Below are 23,314 nucleotides of genomic sequence, written 5' to 3' on the forward strand. Positions count from 1 at the left end.
AATGTTCAGTGTTAAATCAAATCTTACAAAGTAAATTTGGTCCCTATTAGGCTCGTACTCTGTTAGACCTCAATTAACACGGGAGTACAAGTTAATGGTTACAGCCCATATTTCACTCCAGTTAGATTTTGTTAGTATTTGCTGACCGTCTGTGGCCAATCTAGTGCTGTTTGACGGCTGTGCATGTCGTAGAGTCCTCTTTGAGGGTGGTGGGTTGCAGTGGGAAAAATTGTAGCTGGCTGCACGGGTTTCAGAAGCTCGTGTTCTTGCACCCTATAATTTATTTGACGAAGGGCATCATTTTATGATTTGGCTAGTCCCGTAAAGGAAAATAATAGGTCTACTCATAAAGGAAAAATGCATTTAAAAAAAAAACAGTTCAAATAGGAGAAAGAAGCTAAACACTTATCAGATATCATAAATTAAAAAATCTGTAATCTTCCGTTTGTGTAATGGTTTCTTCTAGGGAAAATGGCACGAATTAACTTTTTGGCATGGATAGGCTTCTCTATGAATGAATGAATGAATGAACGAATGAATAAATAAATAAATAAATAAATAAATAAATAAATAAATAAATAAATAAATAAATAAATAAATTTACTGCAGTACATATTTGCCCTGAAGCAATGTTGTGATGGCATGACAGTGTTGGTCTGTTTTAAAAACATTTGTTTTAATTTGACGATGTTTTAATTTTATATTTTTAAACATTATATGTAGAGCTTCGGTAAAACTGTGGTTTTATGGCATTACTGTTTTTTTTTAAAACAAGTGCAAGTGCTCAACGTCCAGTGGACCGCAGTTTTGAATAGTCCACGAAATACAAAAACTATAAATCCCATAAATCAACTCGATTTCTGAAACTACGACAATCCATGCAAAAGGTTGGATTTGGATAGCCTACTAAGGATACAAGGACAAAACAGACATAAAGTAGTATGGTGTGCAGATTTGAATGCTCGCAATACAATGTGTGCGTGATTGGGATACGTTTCAGAAGTTGAGTGAGGAAACAATGACAAGGATAGACATCTCTGGAGATATGGATGAAATAAACGATCAGGTTACCCCGGCAATTATTATGGCAGCAGATGGATCTATACCTATTTGATTTTACACAGATTTATACAGATGGTGCTAAAAAAACCTGAGACAGGAGTGACAGGATTTGGGGTGGCAATACCAGCAAAAGGAATTGGAATCAACAGAAGAACATCCAATAAGTGTAAGGGGTTTACACAGTGGAGATGTTGGCAGTGTTGGTTGCACTACGATGGGTGGAAAAAACTAGACAAGATAAGGTGTTGATATGCTCAGATTCATCCTCAGCCCTAGCAAGTTTAAGGTCTTTCCATTCAAACAGCCGTCAAGATGTTCTATGTGAAATCCTTCAGTCAGTCACAAGAATAGCAAATCAGGGAGGTCGGGTAAAATTTTTGTGGGTTCCAGCGCATGTAGGGGTGAAGGGGAATGAAAGGGTGGATGAGTTGGCAAAGAGGGCTATAAAGAAAGGAAATATAGAAATGCAAATCAGTATCAGTATAGCAGAGGTTAAATGTGTAATCTGGGGGAAAAAAACAATCAAATGTGGCAAGAAAGGTGGGTCAGAGATGGGAAAGGGAGGCATCTATATCAAATCCAAAAGAGTGTCAAAGTTACTAGGTTAGGTAGTGGAAACAGGAGAGAGGAAACTGTGTTGACAAGGTTGAGGTTGGGGCACTGTGCACTAAGCAAAACACTGAAAATGGTAGGGAAACACCAGACAGGCTGTGTGAGGGATGTCAGGAAGTGAAGTCAGTGGAGCACATAGTTCTGAGCTGTATGAAGTATGGGTCACAGAGAGAGATTGTGAGGAATAATCTGAGGGAATTAGGGGTGCATGAATTCATATTAAGGTTTACTGGGCATGGGTGAGAGAGCACAGGTCAGGGTACTGTTAGCCTTCTTAAGAGATACAGGGTTTTTTTTAATAGGATATGATGGATAAGCAGGTATAGGGTGCTAGGGTGGCTGGCATGAATATGGATTTTATAGTAGGACTAGGTGTAAAGCATGGAGAATGAAATATAATTCAGGGTGAAGGGATTCAGAGTGTAAGGCTAATGTCTGATCCACACTCCGGAGCAGAAGGTGGCGGTAATGCACCAAAGCTGGATTCAAACCGCCGTAAAACAAGGAGAAGAAGAAGAAGATTTCTGAAACGAAAGACTCATGCGCAGTTCGTCTCCACGGCCTAGCACGTTGCGTGTATGTACATGGTGTGAGGTCTTGGTACGCGTACAGACTTTCTGCAGGTGTCTGGCACTATACTGTATATTGCGCAATTTATTTATTTCCGATCTTCCAGTGCTTCTAAACAAGGGGGAGCGTTATGGCGGAACCGGTAGCCGCGATGTGCGATCAGCTAATTAAAGCTGTGAATGTGATGATGGACGCAGAATCTAGCCAACGATACCGCCTGGAGGCCCTGAAGGTAACTAACGATAGCGAAATAGATGCGTAGCGAGCAACATGGTGTGTTTTTACATGTTAGTAGTAGATAGCTACCTGGATATTACATTTTGAGCCCATGTTTGCTTGAGCCGGACTAAGCAATAGAACAAATTTAAAAACTATTACTTAAACTCATGACGTTTTTAGCCAGTTTGCTTAGCGATAAACTAGCTGGGTAGTTAGCTTGCTGCAAAGTTCATTCATTCCCTAACTCACTTGCTTGGAAGATGGCTAGCTATGTCCGCCAGCGAATACTAAGTTACTAGCCAGAATATCAGAATATCATTTTGTTTGCAGCGAGAATAGCAGTTTAGTTGATTTGATTTGATTCGTTTGGTATCTTGAATGTATAGCTTGCTAGCTATCGACTTAATTAATAGATGACATATGCAGACTAGTCTTATTTTGATAATTTGGTGGAAACTGGTGAATGCTTTGGTGATCAGGTGACGTGATGTGTGTGCATTTTCAATAGTAAAATTTGCATAGATAAATAGTTTCAATTTCCCTAGAGAGGCTCATATTTATGGTGTCATAATAAAAGCTCCGTGTTATTTGCCCTGCTAACTACTAGAAAGTGACTGAACTAGTTAGATGCAGCAAACTGCGGTAACTTGCTTGCTCGTTGACAGCTTGGTAGGAAGCCATTTAGATGCAACAGTTCCCAAATGTAAAACTGACAGTATGGCACTGTGTTTCTGTTGGAATGAGATATTTTTGGACTTGTGAGCAAGATGATCGTGTATGCTTATGATCACTGTACAATTGATTTGATAACCTTTGTCTGTTATAAGTACGAAGTAGCGCCATAACACTTCTAATACACTAGATTGGTCACACTGTAGCCACTGAGCGGTTGTCGATGCTATGTGCTTTGCTTGTGGAATAAATGCCTGGTCTATGGAAGATCTCTGCTATATGCACATTTGTCCAACGATATTAAAGTATGCATCCTCACATGCCCCTCCGTTGCCCTTTGTAGTTCTGTGAGGAGTTCAAAGAGAAATGCCCGTTTTGTGTTCCCTGTGGTCTGCAACTGGCAGATAAAGCACAATCGCCAGTCGTCCGACACTTCGGCTTACAAATATTGGAACATGTTATCAAGTAAGTCAAACTCTCTCTTTCTGTCAGTAGTATTACTGTTCTGAAGTGATCAAAATTTCCCCCCCCATTTTCTTTGGAACAGGTTTATCTAAGATACAGGTGTCCTCTAAATGGAACCATTTATTTGCCATTAAATTCTACAGTTTAAGGGAATGCCGCTTCCACAATGTGCTCTCATCAGTAACTCACAAACCTTTGTATTGAAATGTTAGGTTTCGGTGGAACAACATGCCACCTCAAGAGAAGGTCCAGTTAAAAAACTGCGCAATGGGGCTGCTGTCAAACGTAAGTCAAAAGGCTTACAGTGTTAATATACATGTGATTCAACAACGTGCAGTCCTTCAAAGTGTTCCTGGTCGCCTTGCCCACCTTTTCTTTTGTTTTGCTGTTGAACTGCAGGGCACGCACCCCATCATGGAGGAGGAGAGCCACATAAAAGACGTCCTCTCGCGCATCATCGTGGAGATGATCAAGAGGGAGTGGCCTCAGCACTGGCCCGACATGCTGACCGAACTGGAGGCCCTCACCAGTTTGGGGGTTTGTTCTCCTGTGCACTGATTAGCTCCTGTTCTGGGACAGCGCAGAAACTGTTCCCTTATTTATTATATATATATTTTTGGGGTGCCCCTCTGCATCATTCAGTCTCTCTGGGGGGGGGACAAAGGTGGTGAAGAAGAGCCTCAGCATGTGCTGCATTTCACACACACTCAGCCGTGTAAACACAGGGGTGTCGAGCTGAGTTCCCAGGGGGCTGCAGTCTCTGGGGGTTTTTGTGGTTTCCTTACAAACAGCTGGCAGTTAAGGCCTGGAGAACAAGGTGTGTGTGTGGATTTTTTAGCCAATCGATGACTTGAATGAACCGCTGGTGCTGAGAACACCCCAAATACCAGCAGGCACTGCGGCCCTCCTGGACTGGAGTTTGACACCTGTGACTGAATTGGTCAATTAAAGCGGCTGATAATGTGGGCTAATTGCCTGACCTGGTTTTTTGGGTCTGATGCTGTTATGGAGATTCTGGGGTGATAGCAAAAACCAGAAGAACCTGCAGCTCTCCATGGCCAAGTTGTCCAAACTCTGAGTTACTGTGCAAGTCACTGTGTAGATAATCAGACTTATTGGGCTGGGACGTGGTTTATTTAACTAGTCCGAAAAGTTTTTGCACCATTTTCATGAAAGGGTGCATTCCAGAAAAGCTGGTATTTGAGCCCCAGAGACAAAAATAAAAAACGAATTTGCCCATCCTCCAGGAGGCGCAGACGGAGCTGGTGATGCTGATCCTCCTGCGGCTGGCCGAGGACGTGGTGACCTTCCAGACGCTGCCCTCGCAACGGCGCAAGGACATCCAGCAGACCCTCACCCAGAACATGGAGAGCATCTTCAGCTTCCTGCTCACCATCCTGCAGCGCAACGTGGACGAGTACCGCCGGCTGGTCAGACCCCCTGCCGCGCCCCCCCCCCCCCGCCCTGCAGTCCCACCTCAGTCCTGTTAACGAGTCCTGGGAGATTAGTGATGTTCAGTCCCCCGGGCTCAGAGAATGTAGAGATGGATCTTAATGTTAAACGTGTGCTGCCCCGTCGTGATACTTGGAAGTGGCGTTAAGATGTCTAAATCGTAGCAGTGGCCCCAGGGTTTGGTTTAAAGAATGCTAGCTGGGTGTGTCTTTAGCTGCTCTGCGATATGAACACTACGGATGGCGCCACCTCGTTTTTGTTTAATTATACATTCTGATATTTGCGCATTTAAATGGTGCTTTTGATCATGAGCTAGCATTGAAATGGTAGATTTATGTTTTATTCACGTCTGTTCAAAAATGACTGCCAACTGTGAGAATTGTTTACTTGTTGATTCCTGATTGCTTACTACTTTTGTATTTTAAGCGGATTTTTACAAATTGCAAATCTTTATTTTCCAGAAACGAGTTCCAAGTCAAGAATTGAAGGTAAGCTTTGAGTCTGGAAAGGACTGAAGCAGTTTTGATTTGATGAGTCTTTGTTTTTTTGGTGAAACCAACTGTCACTTGCTTTGCGTCATAGCAACCCATACATGATCTCCACTTGCTGTCATGGAGTAGCAATGGCAGCTTTTGACCCTTCAGCCAAAATGACTTAATTTTGCACTGATTTTGGGATTATGAACCTGACAGTGTGAATCTGCTTGTGTTTTACACCGTTTCCCTCCCTCTACCTGTCTGGCTCAGGCTAAGGCACACTGTCGGGTGGGCGTGGCCACACTCAACACCCTGGCAGGCTACATTGATTGGGTGGCCCTGGTCCACATCACCCACGAGAACTGCCGCCTGCTGGAGATGTTATGCCTGTTGCTAGGGGAACCGGAGCTGCAGCTGGAGGCAGCCGAATGCCTGCTCATCGCCGTCAGCAGGAAGGTGAGCTTCTATCTGTGTGAGCGTCAGTGACGTCTGTCCATCGGTCTGTGTGAGCGTCAGTGATGTCTGTCTATCAGTCTGTGTGAGCGTCAGTGTTGGTGGCATCTGTCCATCGGTCTGTGTGAGTGTCAGTGTTGGTGACGTCTGTCCATTGGTCTGTGTGATCGTCAGTGTTGGTGACGTCTGTCCATCGGTCTGTGTGAGTGTGTGTGTGAGCGTCAGTGTTGGTGAAGTGTGTGTGTGAGCGTCAGTGTTGGTGATGTCTGTCTGTGTGAGCGTCAGTGTTGGTGAAGTGTGTGTGAGCATCAGTGTTGGTGACGTCTGTTTATCGGTCTGTGTGAGCGTCAGTGTTGGGGACATCTGTCTGTGTGAGCGTCAATGATGCTGACGTCTGTCCATCGGTCTGTGTGACTCCGCAGGGTAGACTGGAGGACAGGAAGCCTCTTATGCTGCTGTTTGATGATGTGGCCATGCACTACATTCTGTCTGCCGTGCAGTGAGTACCGAACGTTCCTCTAGCGTTTAACCAGACGTTCCCTGAACGTTCCGCCTTGTTCGTCCTCACTTTGTAAACGCCGTTAATCTTTGAACCGTAATTGAAAGAATAATCGCCTCCAGGCTGGTTGCATTTTGAGTTGGGGGCACCTTTTAATCGGTGAGGTCATCCCCTTCATGTTCAATGTTGGGCGAGAGGGTTTGAGTGTTTTAGAGGACCAGCAGCACTGTGAGCTTGTCGGTGCTGCGTGGCTGAGGTGTGGCTTCTCCTGCTGTGGTGTCAGTCATCGCTCTTGTCTCTGGCTCCAGGTCAGCAGATGGGGCTGCAGTCTCTGGCTCACAGTAAGAACAGTTTTTGTTCCTCTCTGTTTGACGCCCAGATCGCTTTGAAAAGTGCACCAGATTATATGACGTTTCTCTCAGTTAAAATCTTCCGTCTCCCCTTTTGGTTTCACTATGATCTCTTGGTGAAGGTGACAGTCCTGTTTTTAGTTGGCAAAAGCATTGACTGGCACTTGTGTGGGCGTGCTCGCTTTGTGGTTTGGCTTTGGTCAGAATGAATCAGCCCAACTACCGACCCAGTCAGTCAGTGTAACTTCTGTCTGAGTCTTCATCTGATCCAATCGGTCTGTGCCCCCTCTGTTCTATTGATCCTGTCAGTCAGTGTAACTTCTGTTTGTGTCTGTGTCACTCATCCAGTCAGCCAGTCCCCCCCCTCTGTCTCAGATCTAGTCAGTCAGTGTCCCCTGTATGTGTGACTGTTTTACTGATCCAGTCAGTCAGTGTTCCCCCTGTCTGAGTCGGTCAGTACTCCTTGTGTGTGTGGCCCAGGTCAGGGGAGATGCCGGGGGTGGTGGAGAGGGACTACACCTTCCTGAAGAGGCTGTGCCAAGTGCTCTGTGCCTTAGGCACTCAGCTCTGCTTCCTGGTGGTGAGTAAACCTGCCCCCCGTTCATCTGGTGTGTACCACGTCTTACATTCAGCCGCATGCTTGTGGCCAAGGCTTCAACTTTACGGAATAGTGTCTCTTTACAGGGCTCCAATGTTGAGGTGGAAGTCCCTGCCAACCTCAACAAGTACTTGGAAGCATTCTTGGCCTTCACCACCCACTCCAGCCAGGTAACCCCACCCATCTCATGGTTTTCCCTGGAGCCTACAGCTCCAGCACCCCATCTTCTCTTTAAACCTTTTTTTATCCTTCATGCCATCTCAGTAAAATCTGTATAACGTGCACTCCTTATAGGAGTGCATTGGAACTCCTGTCTCAGTCTTAATTCCCTTCGTGAACGAGAACATTCGTAATTGCAACTGTCACTTTATGACCCTCTTTGGTCTGTTGTGTGGTTTGCTATACCTTGTTGGGTTCTCTATTTAGTGTATGTAGTGTATTGATACCATTCAGTTGTGGCCCTTTGATTGTGGTCTGATTCGACTCCTCTGTTAGTTTTTAAGGTCTTCCACCCAGATAACGTGGGGCACTTTGTTCAGACATGAGGTCTTGTCGAAGGACCCAGTCATTGTGAAGATGACCGTCAGGTACTTGAAGGCCACTGTGAACAACCTGGTGAAGGTATCGTCACGTTCCATTTTGCTAACGCTCACATAGCTGAACACACGTAGCTGCACTCTCTCAGCCCTCACCTTCCTCTTCCTCTTCATCACAGACTGGGTTCCCATCCAAAAATGACAGCCCAAGCTGTGAGTACTCGCGTGTGGACTTCGACAACAACGAAGACTTCAACTCCTTCTTCAACAGTGAGTGTTTTCTCTCAAGAGTGTACAGCATTGCACTACTCTGTAATACTGAAATTCTTATCCAGCAATAGCTACACCACAGCTGGTGTCTACAGCCTCAGACCTGCACAGTTTCCTGTTTAGTTGGATGTCCCATCAAAATACTGCACTATACTGCGCTATTGAAAACGAATGACTCTCACTATTTAAATGGTGTTTTCCTCAGGGTCAGGATTTACTGAAGAAATTCAGGCGCCCAGCTGTCCACCTGGGAATCAGACCTGCAAGTCCGGTACCCTAATCTCTGCGCCGTGCCTCCTGGTGTCTCCAGGTTTCCGGGCCCAGCAGGGGGAGGTGGTCCGCAGCGCCTGCAAGATCGTCCCGCTGGAGGCCTTCCAGATCGCGGGGGAGGGGCTGCAGTTCCAAATCGCCGCGCCCATCGACGTGGGCACCACTGTGTGTGAGTACTGTGCTCTGCAATGCTGCGCTGTTCTGGCCGTGGAGAACGTTCAGAATACCTGACTGGGAAGTGTGTACTTCTTTTTACCATCTGTGGTTCGTTTGCCGCTATTTGTAAAGTCAATTGGTTAAATTCAGTATGAATTTAATCATCAAGAGTAATTAAGTACTAAGCATTACTCTTAATTTTTTTATTCACGCATGTACGCGGTTTCCTTTTTAAAGCTAATGGTTTTATAAATATTGGGAAAAGTTTAGGCCGGTGTGACGTGTTTGTAAGAAATTAAAATTTCACTTTATTTTTTGTTTTTAAGACATAACAATTCTGCCACCCTGGCCTTCTTTAGAAAGAGGTCTGTGTGTGAAAGATCAGACGGAAGAGGACGGGTGAAATTTGCAATTCGTTTCTGAAGCGAGGCATTCTGAAAGGGTGGCTGCAGAGCCACATCAGAGGGGGGGGGCGGTCACCGTAGCAACAGCCGTGCCGCTGCGGTTACCTCCGGGCCTTCATGGCTGTCTGCTCTTGCGGCTGCGGTCGGTTTCACAGTCGCAGGGTGACGGTGCGTGCGGGTGGGTGGGGGGTGTCCCTGTGGGTTAACAGAGGCACTTCTCGGAGTGCGGAGGCAGCGGGCGGGGTTCCCCTACCCACGCCGTGGCCAGGAATTTGCATTTGATCACTTCCGCCACAAGCCCAGATCACCAGCGTGGCCTGGAACAGTGTAGTTTCACTGTTTCCTCTGTAACCACCTCTTTCTCTGTACCCTTCTCTCCATTCCCCTCTCTCTGTGTACCCCTCTCTCTCTGTACCCCTCTCTTTCCATTCCCCTCTCTGTACCCCCTTTCTCTCTCCATACCCATCTCTCTCTGTACCCCTTGTCTTTCTCCATACCCCTCTCTCTCTCTCCTCTCTCTCCCCCTTCTTGTCCAACCCCTCTCTCTCTCCTCCTCTCCATACCCCCCTCTCTACCCCCCTCTCTGTACCCCTCTCTCCCTCTGTCTCTCTCTCTCTCTCTCTCTCTCTGTCTCTCTTCCCCTGTCTGTCCCGCAGCTAAGACGGCAGAGGGCCTGTGTTCGGTCCTTTCCCCGTCTGCGGTGCAGTGGGACGCCATGACCTTCTTCACCGAAAGCGTGGTGGGACAGCTCTTCAAGACCCTGGACAAGGAGGTGCGCAGATCTCCCAGTAGCTCCTGCGCTCCTGCCTCTCTGGGGGGGAGGGGCCGTATCAGTGTCCACATTTCATTGGTCCAGTCATTTATACGATTTCCCATTTTTGCTAAGCTCATGAAAGACGGTTCCAGGCGGCTCTTGTGTCCCTGATTGAAACCTCTTTCTCTGGTCTTATCTGTTAGCAAACACCAGTTTTGGTGTGTATAGGTGATCAGATCACTGATTTAGGATAAGAGGTGGAAACAAAAATCTGAAATGGATATGGCCCTCGGAGGACAGAATCCTGCATTTCTATTCCACACACTATAAGTATAAAGAACATTAACAAGTTTAATTAAATTTAAGTTTAGTTGCATTTAACAGTTCAATAAAATTTTCTGTGTGCCATAAATAGTTTAGCTTTTTTTCTGCTCCAGCATTTGTAGTCTAATTGAAAGTGAGCAGCGTTAGGATGGTTGACAGGCGACGGTAACCATCTTGTTTTTCCCGCGTGCAGAAGCTTCCTATCGAGCAGGGCATCGAGCTCCTGCAGGCCGTGCTCAACTACAACACGCGGGACCCCCTCATCCTGTCCTGCGTCCTCACCAACGTCTCCTCCCTCTTCCCCTTCGTCACGCACCGGCCGGAATTCCTGCCCCAGGTGCTCTACAAGGTGAGCAGGGGCCTGCGGCAGGGCGGGGTACGGGGGGGGGGTCACTGTTTCGGGTTCTCTTTCTGTCCTTAAGGACCTCTGTGCTGACGAGGTGGGGGTTCCTGAACTCTCCCGCTCCCCCGCACGGAGGCCCATGTTTGTCTCTGGATTTCGTGTCGACTCCTGCGTGTTATCGTTTAATTAACCCAGTCATTTGCGCTGGTCTGCGAGTGAACCAGGAAGGACGTATGCAGGTAGTTCGCTGATTGAGCCAGGAAAATTGGAAGCACTAAAAAATAAGAAAAATGTAGATAATATACTCTGGATAAGAGTATCTACTTAATGCTTGTAATGTAATGTCCATTTTCTCCATTTTCAGCTCTTCGGCTCCATCACGTTTGAAGTGGTAGAAGAGAGCAAGGTAAGAGTCAATGCTCTCGCTTATTTATATTAATCATGGTAGAGGCTAGAATGTTATGTGGCCATTGGCCCTGGCTCAAAGGGACGCTTCTCTAAGCTGTGCTGTGATTGGGTGTTTGGCAGGCCCCCAGGACTCGCTCTGTGAAGAATGTCAGAAGACACGCCTGCTCTTCCATCATCAAGATGTGCAGAGACTACCCACAGTTCATCCTGGTGGGTGGCGAGGCTGTGGAGTATGGGGGGTGGGGGTGATTCTAAGGTTCTGCCTTCCCTAAATCGTGGGATACATTCTTTAGCTTGGAATAGCAAAGATAAGGGGCTCCCCGCCCCTTTTCTGAATAACCAACACTCTTCCAGGTTTGTGAGGTTTAACGGTGAGCTACACCTCCGGGTTTGTGAGGGTGAACAGTGGGAGTAAGCATCTCTGTGTCTGTGTCCCCCCCTCCAGCCCTGCTTCGACATGCTCTACACCCACGTGAAGGGTCTGTTCTCCAACGAGCTGCTGCTGACGCAGATGGAGAAGTGTGCCCTGATGGAGGCCCTGGTGCTCATCAGTAACCAGTTTAAGGACTACGCCAAGCAGCAGGCCTTCCTGGAGGAGCTCATGGCCCCTGTGTCCTTGCGCTGGCAGTCCGAGGAGACCACCCGGTATGTCCACGTCCCCGCCCCGCCCAGCCCCGCCCTGCCCAGCCAAGCCCCGCCCCACCCAGCCCCGCCCTGCCCAGCCCCTCCCCGCCCCACCCAGCCCCACCCCACACACTTGCATCCCTGTCTGTTTGTGGCTTGAACGGTAGTAATGAGGAACTTCTTCTCTAAACCAGGAACTTGTTGACACACCATACAGCTTTTCTAGGTATGAAATATAACGAAGTATTTTCACACACACATACATTTTGGTTAATGCAAAACCAAAAAAAAAAAAAAAGAAAACAACTATATCGGGGCAAAACACTGCATAGGTTGATGGACTGAATTTGGAAATTTCCTGTTGAGGGCAGTATCAGTATCAGTGTACACTTAAATTGAAAAACATGAGGCTTTTCCTCTGTGGCTTAGTGGTCCTGTACTGTTCTGTGGCTCGCTGACCGCTGCCATTCCGCTTCCCAGCGTGCTTTGGGACCCAGCGCAGTTCCTGGGCTTCGTGGGGGCCGACCAAACGAACATCGACCCCATCGCAGAGGACATGACCGGGATCAGCAGGTCAAGGGTGAGTCCCCACCCCCCCCCCACCCCCCGTGAGCGTGGCGGAATCCGGCGGGGGTTTTGGGAGGCTGGCGGTCGGTCACTCGGTGATCTAATCCAGGGGTGTCCTCGCCTGCTCCGGGGGGGACCCCCGATCTGTCAGCGTTCTTTTCCACCTGAGCCAGATTGCTACAGTAGAAGCTCACAGTTACTGACTGACCAAAACATGGATGTCAGTGCCCCGCTGTGCTGTTTCTGTACTTTGTGTTTGTACTTCGTACTTCACTGCAGTTGGAGCCGCAGGAAGTGTGCGCACATGTGTAGCTGACAGCAGCACTGCTCAGACTTCCGCCATTGCTCACATGACCAGACCGGTCCTCATCTCTGCTTGGTGTCTGTGTGCATGCGTGTGTGCCCTCCCTGTCAGAATCGACCCCTTTAAAAGCAGCTCTCTTCTTTTTTTTTTCATATCCTTTTTTAAAATTTATTTTAATTTAATCCCCCACTCCTCCTCCCCCCCCTTCCCCTTCCTCCTGACCCCCCTCCTCTCCTCCCTCCCCTCCCACCTGACCCCCCTCCTTTCCTCCCCCTCCCTCCCCCCCCTCTCTGCTGTAGATCAGCTTTTGTGTGTACACCATTCTGGGGGTAGTGAAGCGGGCTCGCTGGCCTGCTGATCTGGAGGAAGCCGCGGCCGGAGGATTTGTGGTGGGGCACACCCCCGCCGGCGCCCCCATCTTCCGTAACCCCTGCACCACCCAGGTCCTCGCCCTGCTGCCCAACCTGCTGGCCCTCATCAGGTGGGTGGAGGCGGACGCCCTGTCGGGACGCGGGCCCGGTGCTGCCCCCTGCTGGTCAGAGCGGGGGGGTCCGCACCAGAGCTCAGCCACACTCCCTACTCCCCAAAGTAGGAGGAGGAGGAGAGGGGAGGGGCCACTGCCTTTCGGGCTCCTTGGACCGCCCCTCTCATTCCATCCAATGAGAGGGCGCGAGCTCTGGGGAGCTTTCACCGTAGCAACTGTGAAGGCTGTACCACCTGTCATTGGTGAGCCAATGGGAGTTTGTACTTGCCAGACTAGGGGGTAACCAAAACATCACACCTGCTGTCTTTTGTTTTTCTCTCTCTCTCTCAGTCTCTGTCTCTCTCTCTCTCTCTCTGTCCCTCCTTTTTTACGTTTCTTTATAGCTTTGATATGTCAGCTCTCCTCTTTTTTTATTTTGTTCTGTTTTTAACAGCCTTCTTCTGGTTGAATGGTTTTGCGCTCGTTGCTAACAGTAACTCAGCCTACCAGCCAGTGCCTGTCCGAGTTTCGTCTTCTGGCTCCTCGTCCTGCATTTTTTACAATCAGGCTTTCCAATCACTCACTCTGGCTACAGGGGGAGTACGGTTGTCTAATGTGAGAGTGTTGGAGGTTTAGTAGGAAGGTCTTCACCGGTGGCTCAAACCCCGTTTACTTTCTAATTGCAATAACGGAGTAGTTTGCCCATTGCTGGTTGCAGGTACGTATTAAAGTAATAATCTGTGACCCTGATTCAACCTGAAAATCATGACTCAATCATCAATTCAACTTGCCGATACAGTAAATCTGTGGACTACTTGCATTCGGTTTAAAAAGTAACAAAGAATGTGGCCAAATGTTAATACTGAAGAGACATTTAAAATTTTTGTTGTTCATTGTTTTCTGGCTATTTACTTCATAAACGTACTACATAAAGTGTTGTAATAACGTCATTTGCAGAGAGCTTTGTTTGCATGGAGGGCGTTGGGTGGGTGGACCATTTGGCAAAAAGTTGGTTGCCGGAAAAAAATATTCAGAGAACTGGTGGTTTAGAGGATTTAATTTCCTTTTCTTACGAACCTAAACCATGCGTAAGCCACTCTGACATGCACATTTCAGTGACTCACAGATGCACTTAACCCCAGTGACTTGTACATCTAACTGTTTTTTTATATGCAGTTCAGCTGTGAATTTTACTGAAGAAATTTAGCTTAAGTAACTTTCCTCACGGGTACTAGGGCAGTGCCCCTCCTGGGACTCAAACCTGCCGCCTCGGAAGTCCAGGCCCCTAACCGCTACACTGCCGTGTCGCTCTACGATGTCTTGTCTGTTTCTAGGACCCATAACAACCTCTTCCTGCCAGAGAACATGGCCCGGCTAAGCGACACCTTCACCAGGGCCTACGAGGTCATGGACGTGGAGAAGAACCTGGTGCTAGGTAAGGGAGAACCCGTGGGTTCTACTGCAGATTTTAGTGTTCTTTACAGTTTCAGAACCAGGTTGACCTTAGAATGCTGTGAGCTTGACCAGGTTGCCCAAAGTGTTGTATTATGTGCAACGAACTTCCAGGGATGCGCTTCTTGGGTCAAGCCAACTCTGTCACTGACCTCTAGCATAATACTGGCAGACACCAGTTAGAACCAGTTAGGAAACCAGTCTCACAAACCGGTTAACGTCCTCTTCCAGATGGTCTAGAGATATATCTAGTGAGGTTCCCTGCATAATTCCTCCTTCTGGATAACCTGCAGATGAAGTTCTGTTGCAAACGCTTAACCCCTGGTTGTTCTGCAGGGCTCCCCCAGCCAGTGCTGGATATCTACGACTCCCCCGTGTACAAGACCACCCTGGAGCGCATGCAGGGCTTTTTCTGCACCCTCTACGACAACTGGTGAGAGACTGCCTCTGCTCCTCCCTTTCCCGCTCTTTCTCTGTCTCCCTCTCCTTCTCCCCTTCTATCCCTCCATCATTCCTGCTCAAGCTCTTCCCCTCTTATCTGTTCCTCCTCTCCTTGTCTTGGTCTCTCTTCAAATGCCTTCATTTCTGGATTAACAAAGATCCATCTTTCTTTCTCTTTTTCAGTCTCCCTCCCCCTTTTCTCTGTCTCTTCATCTCTCTCACACTCTCTCTCTCATTCCTTCTCTCACTTCTTCTCATTTTTGCCTCTTCTCTCTTCCTCTCTCTCACAGCTTCCATATCCTTGGCAATGCTGGCCCCTCCCTACAGCAGGACTTTTACACCATTGAGGGCCTGGCAGAGAAGATCGTAAACTCCGCCCTGGTCAACCTGGACAACGTCCCCGACCACCGCCTGCGGCCCTTGCTCCATATCCTTCCCACCATGATGTCATTTCCTGTATAGGAAACTGCAGTTTGGTGGTGCTGCAGTAACATTCAGTTGTGTATTGGGGCTAATATAGGGGCTTGTGAATTGGTGGATTGGAGGATTTATAAGCATAAAATTTGGGGATGGAGCCTTGACTAAAGCACCATGGTTACTGGACACCCCTGTGTCCATTTGATTAACTGCGGTTCAGTAAGCGTTCTGTTTGAGTCATCTTCCGGTGTTATAGCCATAATTATGACTTTTCTTGCTTTTTGCGTTTCTGTGGGGACTCTGACCGTTTCTCCCTGGGTGTACGGCGGGTTTCTTGCGTTTCTGTGGGGACTGGTGTGGTTTCCTTAACGTAGCCGCGCTCACGGGTCTTCATCAAGCAGCTGGTGGTGTCCTGCCCTCAGGAGTATTACGAGGGCCTGCTCTGTCCGCTGCTCGGACCGCTCTTCGCCTACATGCTCCAGGTGAGGCGTCTTGCAGCTACCACAAGCTTTGACTTAACACCCGGGCCGGCCAGGCAGAACGGCACTGTGGGATACTGCACCTGGCCGAGGGGGGGGGGGGGGGGTCATGGGTTTGAATCCAGGGTGGGATTTCTCTTTACGTACCCTTAAGCGAGAAAAAGTGCTCTTGGGTTTGAGTAACGTGCATTGTGAGTCAAAACCGGATTAGCATAGCGGGCTAGCCTCTGCTGTAAGATCACTGATTTACAAGAGCTAGTGAGGTCTTCAGATGTTTCGCATTAGAAATGCGACAAGAGCAGTGGATATTGATACAGTGCAGATGGCTAATGTGTGTTTTATTATGAGCTTTATGTTAATCTGATGTCTTTCTGTTAATAGTAAAGATGTTGAGGCCGGAACCCTGAACGAGCACATCCACTGAATGAACTGATGCAGTAACACCATTATTAGGATTGGGATGGAAAACGAGAGTAAAGCTCCCTCTAATGGGATTGATTTTGGTGGCCCTTATGTGGGTTCAAGGTTGGCATAATTAGGCTGAATTTAGTGCTTTAAGGATGTTTCCTGTGACTCGGTGGCTTTTGAGTGCTGTTAGCCAGGTCTGTTTATCATACAACCCATGTGGACACGCTGTTAGCGGGTGTGTTAAATGAATGTAATGTACATAACACTATAACTGTGATGTGCTGTAATGGTGCTTTCCCTCTCTTCTGCAGAGGCTGAGTCAGAGGTGGCAGTTCATTAACCAGAAAGGCATTCTGTGGTAAGGGCTCCTTCGCCGCTGTTCTCTCCTCTGCTTACCGGCTGCGTGTGTGGAGATGTAGCAGTGGAGTGAGCTGTAGAGAGAGTGTGCGTGTGTGTGTGTGTGGAGATGTAGCAGTGGTGTGGGCTGTAGAGAGAGTGTGCGTGTGTGTGTGTGTGTGTGGAGATGTAGCAGTAGAGTGAGCTATTGTATGTGTGTAGCAGTGTGTTTGTGTGTGTGAGAGAGTACTGGCTCATTATAGTCTCTCTCTGTCTCTCTCTCTCTCTCGCTCTGTGCCAGCAGCTCAGATGATGACGAGGTCTGTGAGGAGAAGCAGGTGACCCAGGAGATGCTGGAGGAGCAGCTGGTGCGACTGGTGACCCGGGAGGTGATGGACCTCATCTGTACGTCCCGCCCACCAGCAAACCCCGCCCCCCCCACCACATTTACAAAACTACTCACCCTAGTGTCCACTGCCAAACCCCTCCACCACATTTACAGAACAACTCACCCCAGTGTCCAACAAGAAGCTTCCCTCACCACATTTACAAAACAACTCACCCCAGTGTCCACCGGCAAACACCTCCACCATGGACTTTTTGGACAGTGGATTGAGTGGGGCCATGCGCTGTGTTTAAAGTGAAGGAACATCAGTGCCAGATGTTTGCCCTCCTCTCTTGCAGCTGTGACCTGCATATTGAAAAAGGCTCCCGAACCTGCGGGAAATAAAGAAGACGTGGATGGTGAGCATTCCTTCTGCACGCCACGAACCCCGTCTCAAATGGGGGGGGGCCACACAGTCAAAGTAACCCAACAGCAAACATATTGTACTACATAGCTTATACTCAAGACCCTTACTGTTTCCATGGTGGTTCCGATTGTGTCGTTTCCATAGTAGTTCTGAATGTGTCGTTTCCATGGTTGTTGTGATTGTGGACTTTCCTGTGGGAGTCTGTTCTGTGGTGGTTCTGATTGTGTGGTTTCCATGGTGGTTCTAATTGTGTGGTTTCCATGGTGATTCTGAATGTGTCGTTTCCATGGTGGTTCTGAATGTGACCCGTTCCACTGGTTCGCTTCCAGAGGAGGAGATGATGGCGACTGACTCATCGCAGGCCACCCAGGGGACGCCCACCTACCCCACCGACGAGCTGACCGAGCTGGGGAAGTGCCTACTGCAGCACGAGGTGTCAATCTGTCTGCCTGTTTGTCTGTCTGTGTCTATCATTTTCTCTGCTCCTTTGATGAATTGTTGCTCTTTTTTTCAGTCACTTTATATTTAAATAGAATAGTTCTTAAATGCTGATGCTTAGATAGTTCAAGGAAGATGATTGACATGTGTGTGTGCATTTGATCCCCACAAGGACATCTACATGACTCTGTTGACCTTATCCTTCAACTCGCTGTCCTGGAGGGACACAGGAAACTGCCACCGCATGGCCTCCTTAGTGTGCTGGACTCTGCTCCGCCAGGTATGCGTACCCAAGGGCCTGGACTTCACACTTCAAATCACTCTTTCACTCAGGCATACCTGCTTTCTGAAAGGCAGGTTTTAAACTTGAGATGGGTCACAGGATTTACAAGCATCAGCGCAACTTCCACTACAACTGCTGTACACTTAAGACTTTCCTCTCCCGTATAACTGGAATTTTTGTTTTTAAATGCGACCGCTGTGTGTCCGGGTGCAGGTGGTCGGGGGCAGCCTGCTGCCGGAGGCGGTGACGTGGCTGTACACCAGCGTGCTGAAGGGGCTGCAGATGCACGGGCAGCACGAGGGCTGCTGTGCCGCTCTGATGCAGCTGGCCTTCACCATCTACGAGACCCTGGTGAGGAGGAACCACCCCTGCGCCGCCACACGTACCCGGGGGGACGCTTTATCGCGTCGCACCTCTGCTAGTCTATAGCACTGCTTCTTAAACTTCTTTATATTGGGACCCAAGTTAGGAATACGCTTTAATATCGGGACCCAAATTAGGGTCCTACATTTAGTACCATCACTCAGGGACCCATCAAATGCACATACTAGCATAGCCTAGTGGACTACAGACTTGTTCCGGGACCCACCTCATACACTCCTGCAACCCATTTTGGGTCCCAACCCATAGTTTAAGAAACACTGGACTATAGTAATATCTGTGGTTGCTGTATTCCGTTCTAAATTAGCAAGCCAGTGGACCAGCCTTCCCCCATTCCGGTATTTGTCAGCACTGAAACGTTACAGTTCAGTTCTTGCTTGCTGGCGAGTCAGCCTGTTCTGCCAGCAAGGCCATATGTATAACATTAGCGCAGTAGCTACCAACCTACAAGGAAGTCATTAGTGCTGTAATATGAAGCTAAACTGGAGCTGTCTTCCTATCCCTTGGGTGTTCTGCCCAACCGAACCTCACTAGCAAGCTCCACAGGATGTGGCGCTGCTCCACAGAACATGGTCGTTAATCACACCTGCCCCCCCCCCCCCACCAAGTGCAAACTTTTGGTCCCCCCCGCCACAGAGGCCGCGGTACTCGGAGCTCCGGACCATCATGGGCCAGATCCCCAACATCCAGGTGGAGGCGCTGAACCAGTACGACCTGAAGCTGCTGAACCCGCCCCCTCAGAAGGTGGGGGAGAAGAAGAAGAAGGACCAGTTTAAGAGGCTCCTGGCCGGCATCGTAGGGGTGAGTGGCCCGTCGGCGCCCTCCAGAGGACAGGAGGCGCTGTTATAAACATGTTTCACCCTCTGGTTGGGTACTGAAATTATCAGAGAAAAAGATGAGACAGCCTGGTGAAACCTGCTTTATTCAGTTCAAGTTAAAAAAGAACAAAAAAACATGATTCATCCAATAAAATACCGGGAGCTGGATGAGCCTTTTTATTTATTTATTTTTTTTCCAAAAAATTGAATTGGCCTGAGCGCCCCCTAGGTACAGCAGAGTGTCACAGCACTTAAATCTGCCAGATTTGGAAGCCCAGTGTAAAGAAATGTGTGATTGTGTGGTTTTTAATCATGTGCGATTCTCTCCCGTGCCCCCCCCCCCCCCCTCCCTCACCTGCCCCCCCTGACAGAAACCCCTGGGGCAGCAGTTTAAGAAGGAAGTCCACATCCGGAACCTTCCCTCCCTCTTTAAGGTGAAGCCGGACGCCATGAGGGACGTTCTGGAGAGCAGCGAGGACACGGCGCTGACCTCCCTCTTCACGCCGTCGCAGGAGGGCATCTAACCGGGACGGCGGCCCATAGGGGGCGCAGTGACTCCACCCGGAAATCCCCGGCCCCTTGTCCCCTCAGCTCAGCCCCACCCCACCCGTTCCAGGGCATAAAAGGGCCTTTTTTTTTATTTTTTAAAAGGTAGAATATTAACACGCAAGTCCGCCTTCAGATACGGTTTCCAAAAACTGTGTTATCCTTGAGATTCCTCGGGACGTACGGGCTGGGGGGCAGGGGGGCTGTCGTCACCCTCGGAACGTAGTCGGGGCGCAGACGACGACACGCGTAGACGAGCGGCAGACTTAAAAACGTGTGTCTTTTTTTAAACGACAAAAAAAAAAAAAAACCTTGACGCTAATATGATACTTTATGCGTTACGGTCTGTGGTTGAACCTGAGAAAGTCCGCTCAGCCTTCAGGAGTCACGGTTCGGTTCTCCACCGAAACAACACCGGTCTACATTCCTCATTTCCTGTTTCCTGTTTTTTTCAGTGCACATTCATCTGTTGCCTTTGTTTTGTTTTTAAAACTGGTTAACTCAACACTAAGAATTTTTTGTGTACATGAAACAGAGTATTCCAGGTGACATTGTCTTTATATATTTTGCCGTTTTTAATAAATGGTAGACGTGAGCGTCTGGAAAGTGCGGAGCAGTGGATTTGTAGATGGATTTTTGCATCATATTCTTCTAGAACACAATTTGCATTTAAAGGTAGGATTTTCCTGCCTTTTACACTTCCCTATCAGAAGAATTGACAGTTCTGGGTGAGGGGGGGGAGGGGGGGGGTACAGTCTGGCATCATATAGCATAGAGCAGGGGTGTCCAATCTTATCCAAAAAGGGCCAGTGTGGGTGCAGGTTCCTACTTTAGCCCAGCACTATGGCACTTGATTCAACTGATTAACTAATTGTGGTCTTCAATATAGACATCAATAAGTAGAATCAAGTGTATTCGTGTTGAGTTAAAATAAAAAATCTGCACTCACATTTACCCTTTCTGGATAAGATTGGACACACCTGATACAGTCTCAAGGTGGAAATAGTACCTGAGTTCTGTCACAGACCCAAACTATATAGAAATGAAACTCTTCTCCTGGCTTCTCACCTTTGGTCCTTCAGTAAAAACACATAAACAAGTACAACCCAGAGTGGGCTTGCCTTTTATGAACCATTTGAGTGTTCTGCCTGTGCATAAACTTATGAATAAACGCGCCCAACCACATTAATTCAGTATAACGTTTATATAACGCTTCCTCCCTGCTATCTGGGTGGTTTCATAGGAAGTAAACCCAACTTTATTGACTGGCGAGAAGTTTAAGCAGTATTTTGTTTTAACACCCTTCATCGATTACATTTCTGCTCTGAAACTTGTACAATATAAAAATTTTTGATGAAGTGTGCACTGATGTATGTGCAGTAAAATGCCTGATCTTGTTCAAATTGTCATTTAGTCAGTCCTTTTCCCAAATATAAAACTTTTTTTCTACCATCATATTGGCATAAGGAGTATTTTTTCCAATTGAAGCCAAACTAAATTCCCCTTAACACTCTTAAGTACAATAGTGCAAATATGTAAACGTTTGTGAATTGAGAGGGAATGTAAGATTGATCATTTCTTCAAGAAACTTATTAAAAAGTTGATAACACCCCAAATACATAGCGAATCTCGCTTCAAGTGAGCGTTTGCAACAGAGGGCGTCAGAACGTACATTATATATTAAGTAGTAGGTGGCATTCAAACGACCAGGAATGCTGCTCAGACTTGAGGTTTCGTTTGCAAATAACAATCTTGGATCGCGTGTTGCACATCAGTAGGCGTATGGTAACGGATTTTGGTCACACTTCATTGCTAAAGGAATCACGGAAGATCGGTTCCGTAGTTCCATTTTATGATCTTTAACACGTGACCAGTTTCATTAAGTGCATTCTGATTCTGGGGCGCACACCTTAGTCTAATTGCAATCGCAATAACTCAGTTATACTTTTAAAACTAGGCCGACACACAGGTGATAACGGGGCATCATCATCAGCATGTGACGGTGCTCTGACACGACACACCTTTCATTTGAACAGCAGGCTGATAATTCGATCTTTGACCACGAGTAGTCTGGGTGTAAAATGGCCAAAACATGGTCCTGATCTGAATGACGCCCCGCATTAGATGAATAACACTGCGTATTTAGGAATGGATTCAATTTCCCCAAATTTACGTGCGTGACGATCAAATATTAGGCTACTTTTGTAAAAGTATTGATATTGTCCTGTCGCGAGAGACATTGATGAAGCAACTGGCATCATACGAAAAGATTAGGCTATTTCATGGATGCATTTGCCCTAGACAGTCTTTCTTGAAAGATGGCGTCATCTTTATGGCCAGTAGTGTTGGCTGTGTTCTTTGAGGCCGCTCAACTCACCGTTTGTGTGCCAGTGATGACAGGGGCACCCGTCGATGTTCCCTCCAACCGGAGTGATGTGCTGAGAGCAGCTCGGTTCGCTGTGGTCGAATACAACAAAGAATTTTCCGATGAAGAGTACGCTTACAAAGCCACATCAATCGCCTCGTCCAAAATTCAGGTATGACCGAAGCCAAAAAGTGACCGAACAATTAAGCCTAGGGAGTCACTTCAAAATGTTTTTGTGTTTTTTGCCGAACAAGAATATCAATGCTGTAACCCTCTATATCCTGAAAATTCTTAGAATTATGTATATATTTTTAAACGCTTTGTTTTGTTTTTGCAGGTGGTTGCTGGGCTTAACTTTATCCTAGAAGTTAATCTGGGCCTCACTCAATGCAAGAAAGAACAGACATTCGATGTAGAAAACTGTCCTTTACAAACAAACGGAAAGGTGCAAGCTTTGCTAATTTAAAACAAATTATTTTATAAATGTTTCAATACCAACCTAAAGTAGTTAACTCGTGTTCTCAAATGCAGGTAAAATTGCGTACGAAAAATAGTAAAGGTGCTCTTATTACAATGTTGCCAAATGTATTTAAATATTAAATACGCGTGCCTATAACAGAACAACTATTTGCGCCGTACAGAAAACTGCAGTTTATAGGCCTAGTTTTTGGTCACTTGTAATGATCGAATAAGAAGGCGATTCCCTGTTTTTTAAAGTTTGATTGACAGTATTAACCGATACACTTTAGAAGGAAACAAACAAAACGAAATCAAACAAAATCCATCGTACTTTTATCTTATACATCCTCTCTGATCTTTGTTTCAGATCAGAGAGGAAATCAAAATCGGATCTTTATCCGATGTAGGCTACTCATTTGCAGAGTAGACGTATCCAGGGGGAGAGAATCCTAGATGTGTCTTTTGGTTTGGTTGCAGTTAAGCAGTTATTGCGGCCCTGATTCTTTCTTGTCTGTGAAGAGGGGCCTGAAAACTTAACTCTGTCACTGCTGCCGCCGTCTCTAGGGAGCTGCTCTTTAGCCGGTCGTTAAGGAGCTGCTGTTCTCTATTCTAGAAGCTGCATTGCCATTTTGTGGTGATGGACGTCCCGTGGGAGAACATTACGGAGTTGACACAGAGAAGATGCGCTGCCAACCTGCAAGCGAAGGTGCACCAAAAAGCACCGTCCACTTTAGTTTCTCTGACACATCGGATTTTCTCGAGTTTTGTCTCTAGGTGTTGTAATTTTTATAATTTAACACTAGCCTGGATACAAAGGCACAATGTCCTGTGAATCAACAAATATTTGGACCAAATAAAAATAAAAGGAGCAATACATTTAAGTAGCTA

At 47.3% G+C, this 23,314-nt stretch overlaps 1 protein-coding gene across 5 annotated transcripts; it reads left to right on the plus strand.

The window, feature by feature from the left end:
• The first annotated feature begins 2,202 nt into the window (after positions 1 to 2,202).
• LOC135244549 (exportin-5) lies at positions 2,203 to 23,314 on the plus strand. Of its 5 annotated transcripts, none has more exons than XM_064316947.1 (35): positions 2,203 to 2,476; positions 3,479 to 3,600; positions 3,813 to 3,885; positions 4,000 to 4,137; positions 4,848 to 5,030; positions 5,514 to 5,540; positions 5,799 to 5,984; positions 6,404 to 6,480; positions 6,789 to 6,821; positions 7,311 to 7,410; positions 7,515 to 7,598; positions 7,924 to 8,049; positions 8,144 to 8,234; positions 8,545 to 8,673; positions 9,721 to 9,836; positions 10,336 to 10,491; positions 10,850 to 10,891; positions 11,014 to 11,103; positions 11,339 to 11,538; positions 11,998 to 12,097; positions 12,688 to 12,869; positions 14,186 to 14,286; positions 14,640 to 14,736; positions 15,035 to 15,170; positions 15,545 to 15,643; positions 16,360 to 16,406; positions 16,686 to 16,789; positions 17,069 to 17,128; positions 17,466 to 17,569; positions 17,747 to 17,854; positions 18,071 to 18,208; positions 18,875 to 19,039; positions 19,428 to 22,139; positions 22,305 to 22,412; positions 23,040 to 23,314. In XM_064316947.1, the coding sequence occupies exons 1-33, from the start codon at positions 2,375 to 2,377 to the stop codon at positions 19,578 to 19,580; spliced, it is 3,669 nt and encodes a 1,222-aa protein (XP_064173017.1). In that variant the 5' UTR covers positions 2,203 to 2,374; the 3' UTR covers positions 19,581 to 22,139; positions 22,305 to 22,412; positions 23,040 to 23,314. The 5 variants fall into 5 exon arrangements, with proteins under 5 accessions (XP_064173017.1, XP_064173019.1, XP_064173018.1 ...); XM_064316949.1 differs by having other exon boundaries at positions 16,689 to 16,789; XM_064316948.1 differs by lacking the exon at positions 22,305 to 22,412.

Source organism: Anguilla rostrata, chromosome 18, assembly GCF_018555375.3.
Source record: "Anguilla rostrata isolate EN2019 chromosome 18, ASM1855537v3, whole genome shotgun sequence".
NCBI lineage: Eukaryota > Metazoa > Chordata > Actinopteri > Anguilliformes > Anguillidae > Anguilla > Anguilla rostrata.